Consider the following 6168-nt stretch of genomic DNA (forward strand, 5'->3'; position numbering starts at 1 on the left):
GGGATGGGTGTGTCAGAGGCAATGAGATTGGCACAGGATAGAGCAAGGTTTAAGGCTGTTGTACATAGGGTCGCTATGAGTCGCAAATGACTCGACGGCACATAACAACAACAACAGCAACTGCAACAACAACAACAACAACAACAACAACAAGCATTATACTCTAGCAGAAAGGAATTAAATGACAACTCTCCAGCCAGGTCTTTGCTTTTGATGGACCACAGAAGTGATTGACACTCATGGAGCAAGGCCTCCATGCCTCTTCTGACCTTAGTTTCTTGCCCTTCTGCAGCACTTAGGAACCATCTTGTGAAAGACATTGAGATCTGAATTGCATCTGACCCAGTTGATGATGGCAACATTACAGCTTTTGGCAGGCAAAGCTGTAATTCATGCCTTAAGTTAATGGTTTCACTCTTCTGCTTAGAGAATGCTACTGCCCAATGACAGCTGGACATTCAGTGCTGCCACTTAGGAGACTTGTTTCCAAACCTCCAATCATTATGAGGGCGGCATGGATGATTGCTTCAAATCCCATTACTGTTGGGATACCCCAGCCAGAATTAACTCATAGCTGACCGGTTTATAGAGGCTGTTAATCACACTGGAGGGGATTACCCACCTTTTCCCTGCTGATAGATTGGAACCACCAGAGAGGTGCCACTTCTGAGTTAGCAGGGAAAGTCCTATGCGTCACGCCATCAGAGCTCTCTTTAGCTCAGAGAACCTAGCCTAAAAGGCCCTAGGGAGTGCTGGACCCTCCTCTTCCACCATTTTCATAAGAAGCTTTTAAAATTACATCTACATTTTGTCCAGTTTCTATCTAAGATTCACTATATGTTGTCCTCTCAGAAGTCAAATTAAAGATGACACATAAGAGACTGTTCTTAACACTGTTTTGTATGTCTTTTCTCTTGGGCTATTTACAGATGTAAAACAGAGTGCAGAGCCTCCAAGAGTGTTTGAGTTGGAAGAACTCTTAAAGATTACAATAATTGTTGCTGTCATTTTTTAAAGCACCTACTACATGTCAGGTAGGAAGTTCTAGTGGCCAAGAGGATAAAGAGATGTGTTGCCAACCCAAAGGCAGGTGGTTGGTGTCACCAGCTACTCTTTTTGGGAGAAAGACAGGCAGGTTCCTCTGTGATTTAAAGCCTTTTGAAACCCACTGAAGTGTCAGGTATGAGTTCTTTCCAATGCCATGGTTATTGTTGTTGTTATGTGCCATTGAGTCACCTGCGACTCATAGTGACCCTATGTACATTAGCTCTGAAATCTGCCCTACCGTGAGCCAATCTCATTGTCTCTGACAGACCTAATCCCATTTCTCCAGTCACTGAGCCAATCCATCTCATCCTGTGTCTTTCTCTCATGTGCCGATGGTACTCAACAACAATCCTTCAGGGTTACTGTTAATAATCGTAGCAGAAGGAAGGGACGTGGGGAGGCAGTTGCAAAATGGTCAAGGATACAGACTTCCATGCAGCCTCCAGCTCTGCGGCTCAACAGCTATATGACATTGGGTTGAGTATTTGTCAAACTCTCTATCCCAGGTTCTTAATTTGAAAAATAGAGAAGTTAAACACAGTAATTTTCCCTTATTGTGGTAGTGAATTAATCTGCCCAGCATATGATAAGGACTGTATGAGTGTGTGCTTTTAAAATGAAGAGGTTAAGTGATTCAAGTACAGTCTATAGTGATAAGTAGCCAGGCTAGGACGTGAATCTCAATCTGTCGTCTTCAAAGCCCATATTTTATCCATGAGCAAATGTGAGTGAGGACTTGTCTTAGTTCAACCAGCTGCTCTGTGGCTATTCCAGGACTAGAACCTTCTCTGGAAAAATCTACTCTACAAACACTGCCTCACTTAGGAACTAAAATAATCACTGATGAGGTTCATTTGACCTTAGAAATAATCAAACCCATTCCTTAAAATTTCTGGGAGAATGTGGAAATAACCATCTACAAACTGCTCTCCCATCCTATCTTTTTACTATGTAATTGGAACTTGTCAGCTCCTCACTTTCTTCTAACCACAGAGCATTTCACAATGCCCAGAGAGAGAATGTGGGAGAAATAGAAACAGTGATCAGGCCTCCTTCTCAATTACACTTGGCTTGCATCTTTAGGAGTGCCACAATAACCACTCTTTGCTACCAACTAATCTATTCTTTTAAAAATAAATAGTCCATATTTACCTTAGAAAGACTTTTCTCCACCACACCCAACATTTCTGAGTTTTCAAAAAGTACCAAAGTGGAACTCCCTACCTGGTTTGAATGCCGGACCTAACAAAAGACGATTTTAGTTAGAATCGGAAAAAGAAAGAAAAGAGAAACAAACAACATAGGAAAACAAGCTCTTATTTATTCCCTTGTATTTCTCCCTTCTTTTTCATTCAAAATTTCCTCCATGCCAATGAATGCAAACACACTACAACTGACCCTATTGTTAATCCTGATCTCAAAAGATGATTCACAAATGTTTAGCAAAGACAGAATGGAAGAAGCAGGTATCTTCTGGAAGGAGTGTGGTGATTTTTAGAGGCCTGAACACTGTTTTCAAAAGTCTCCATCATCATGTTCCCTTTAGGTGGCATAATTTCTCCACCTACTCGAATCCAACGTTGTAAGAGCCACGGATCTGAAGTCTTCAGTCAACAGAGGCTCCAGGAAATTGGGCATGGATGAAGGTCTGAGAGCCGAGTGCCCCTTCCAGGTCATTGCCAGAGCACTCTCAGATGGCACTCTGCTCACCTCTCAAAGAGTGGCAAAGTCAGTGCAAAACGTGCCAGTTCTTTTACTAACAGTCCATGCAGAGTGATGCCTTCTACTTCCGCTGAGGGGTGACAGTAGGATGTTACTGCTTCTCAGGTTTTGGGGTGTCAGTTCTGAATGGGAAAATGGGAGAAAGAGAATCTAAAACAGGAAGGAATACCAGGAGAGAGAGAGCTGCACAAAGGTGGACTAAGCCAACCAGCCAGAGAAGAAAGTCTCGTTGATATTGGAGGGATGGAGGCAGAGACTTGAAGACTAACGCTCTTGCAACAGTGACAGGCAGACACTCCCAGCAAAATACGAAGCCAGGGGAACAATCTGTGCTGGGTGAGAGCCTGTCCCCAGAGGGCTCACTTGGAGACCAGCACGCGGACAAACTCCTCATAGTTCACTTGCCCGTCTCCATCCGTGTCAGCTGCTCGGATCATCTCGTCCACCTCCTCATTGCTCAGCTTCTCCCCCAGCCTGGTCATCACGTGCCGCAGCTCAGCTGCGCTGACAAAGCCATTGCCATCCTTGTCGAACACGCGGAAGGCCTCCCGGATCTCTTCCTCACTGTCAGTGTCCTTCATTTTCTTTGCCATCATGCTCAGGAACTCGGGGAAGTCCACAGTACCATTACCGTCTGCGTCGATCTCCCTGACCATGCCCTGCAGCTCGGCCTCCGTGGGGTTCTGGCCCAAGGAGCGCATGACGGTGCCCAGCTCCCGGGTGGTGATGGAGCCATCCCCATCCTTGTCAAACAGAGAGAAGGCCTCCTTGAACTCTGCGATCTGCTCCTCTGTCAGCTGGTCGGTCATGCTGAGATGGGAGCGTGGAGGGTGGTGGCAGAGATGGTCACCCTGGGTCTTTGCTCTTGAGCTCTGGCTGGCCTCTCAGAGCCTGGCAGCGGCCTGGGCTCCTCTTCCCAAATTTTGGAATGACACGGGGGGGAAGTCCAAGAGCCAGGCTGTCTGTCTTGTTTTCTAGCCCTGGCTTGAATTGCTGGCTTTTAAGAAGGAGCAGAGTCCTCCCTCACCATTGGTCTGGCTTTGGGCTGTCATTCAGACTCCCCCCCGCCCTGTGGTTGCCTGAAGGCTGGGTCCTGTTTAGACAAGAGTCCAAGAGCAGGAACCAGGTCGGTCTGCTAATTGAGCTGACGCCAGCACCTTTCTTTGTGAAAGGCAGTCAAATTCCCATCCTGACATCAGACAGCTTTCATGAACCACCTGTAATAATACCTTCAATAAGGTGTGCTGGGCTCTACTGAGAAAAAGCCTTCATTTTTTTGTTGTTGTTTTAGGTGGTTCCCCCCCCACCTTAAATTTTTCCTTCTTCCTTCCCAATCTTCCACCTATCCCTAATCTCTCCAAAATCTTTTGTTGTGTCCTTTCTTCCCCTCAGCTGGGGATTGTTGATCAGGGCTAGGAATTAACTTCTGATAAAAATAATTCTCCTTCCTGATTTTTAATTTCCAGAATGTTAGGGTACTGTCTAAAGAACAAGAAATAGTACATGGGAGCACAGGGCCATAAGCATCTCTCTGAAAGGGCCAGGGGGATTGAGAATAGCACAGCCCCTCACTGCCCTACTGCAGAAAGCAGATAAAGAGCCCACAGCCCAGCCTCTTGATGCCTCTAGAGTCACACCAACAGTAAGTTTTAGCCCAAGTTCCAAGGCACAATTCCCAATGAATCCAGGCTCTGATTTCAGTTCAGCAGTCAAAGCCAAATCATCCAACGAAGTTTGCCTCAGAGCTATTATATGTCAGCTTCCACTTTAAGAATCTGGTAAGAATCAAAAACCTTTAACTGTGGCCTTTTACTCTGGGCTCCTCTGCTTACAAATTGCCACAGTTTCTCCATAGCAATGCAACAGTCTCTCCACTGCCAGGGTCTTACTTTCACCAAGGTCTTGATTCAGCTCCCTTAAGTCTTGCTGTCACAAATCTTGCTTACCTCAAGTATTGCTGTCCAATGTGGGAAGCACCCTTTCTCTTATCCTAGTCCCACAGCTACTAATGATTTGCAAGACCATGTCTGTAGTTAAGGTAGCTGGAGACCAGAGAGGGCTAACTGTAATGGATAAAAAAAGCCAACTTATAGGCTAACACTCCAGGTACCCAAGAGGAATTTCAGAGAAGGAAAAAAGGTGTTTCCCACCTCTTTACTCTTCACAGATGGAAACAGAGAAGTAGAGTCTTCTTGTCTTCAGAATAAAAATGAGTGGAGAAGAGATCTCCTAGAACCTTCTTATCACTTTATTCATCCACAAACATGTACTGAGGATCTAACTGAGTGCGGAAACTACAGAACAGTATCATTGATTTCACATGCAAGCAAGATTCTACTGAAGATTATCTAAAAACGACTGGAACAGTACATCAGCAAAGAACTGCCAGAAGTCCAGGCTGGATTTAGAAGGGGTCGTGGTACTAGGGATATTGTAGCTGATGTTAGATGGATCTTATCTGAAAGCAGGGAATACCAGAAGAATGTCTATCTGTGTTTCATTGATTATGCAAAGGCGTTTGACTGTGTGGATCATAACAAACTGTGGCTGACTCTTAGAAGAATGGGAATCCCAGAACATTTAATCGTGCTAATGCGAAACCTATACTTGAACCAAGAGGCAGTAGTCAGAACAGAGCAGGGTAACACCGCATGGTTCAAAATTGGGAAGGGTGTATGCCAGGGATGTATCCTGTCTCCATACCTTTTCAACCTGTATGCAGAGCAGATTATTCGGGAGGCTGGGCTCTGTGAGGAGAAATGTGGCATCGGGATTGGTGGAAGATCTATTAAGAATCTGCGTTATGCAGATGACACAACCCTGCTTGCTGAAACTGAGGAGGACCTCAAGCACTTACTGCAGAGGGTCAAGGACTGCAGCCTCCAATATGGATTGAAACTCAATGTCAAGAAGACAAAGATTCTCACCACTGGACCAATTGGTAGCATCATGATGGATGGTGAAGAGATTGAGATTGTTCACAGCTTCAGTTTGCTTGGCTCCATGGTCAACACTCTCGGCACCAGCAGCCAGGAAATTAAAAAAAGGTATTTTGATGGGAAAGTCTGCTGTTAGGGACCTCTCTAAAGTACTCAAAAGCAACGGTGTGTCTCTGGAGACTAAAGTGCATCTGATACAGGCCATGGTCTTTACAATCACTTGTTATGCATCAGAGAGCTGGACAATGACTAGGGAAGATAGAAGGAGAATTGATGCCTTTGAGCTGTGGTGCTGGAGAAGAGTATTGAATGTACTGTGGACTGCCAAGAAAACAAACAAATTCATCCTGGAGAGGGTTAAACCAGGCTACTCCTTGGAGGCAAGGATTCTGGGGCTTCGTCTGACATAGTTTGGGCATGTTGCAAGGAGGGACAGGTCCTTGGAGAGGGACATAATGCT

General features: G+C 45.3%; 1 protein-coding gene across 2 annotated transcripts; it reads right to left on the reverse strand.

Annotated features, from left to right (window-relative positions):
* Window positions 1-3124: 3124 nt before the first annotated feature.
* Window positions 3125-4335, reverse strand: CALML3 (calmodulin-like 3). 2 transcript variants are annotated; one of them, XM_006891870.1, is made up of 2 exons: window positions 4320-4335; window positions 3129-3592 (listed from the first exon to the last, which is right to left on the reverse strand). In XM_006891870.1, exon 2 carries the CDS (start codon window positions 3576-3578, stop codon window positions 3129-3131), a length of 450 nt encoding a protein of 149 aa, XP_006891932.1. In that variant the 5' UTR covers window positions 3579-3592; window positions 4320-4335. The 2 variants fall into 2 exon arrangements, with proteins under 2 accessions (XP_006891931.1, XP_006891932.1); XM_006891869.1 differs by lacking the exon at window positions 4320-4335 and having other exon boundaries at window positions 3125-3622.
* Window positions 4336-6168: the final 1833 nt, after the last annotated feature.

The sequence above is a fragment of the Elephantulus edwardii genome, unplaced genomic scaffold, assembly GCF_000299155.1.
Source record: "Elephantulus edwardii isolate Elephantulus edwardi_28Jun2011 unplaced genomic scaffold, EleEdw1.0 scaffold00105, whole genome shotgun sequence".
Lineage (NCBI taxonomy): Eukaryota > Metazoa > Chordata > Mammalia > Macroscelidea > Macroscelididae > Elephantulus > Elephantulus edwardii.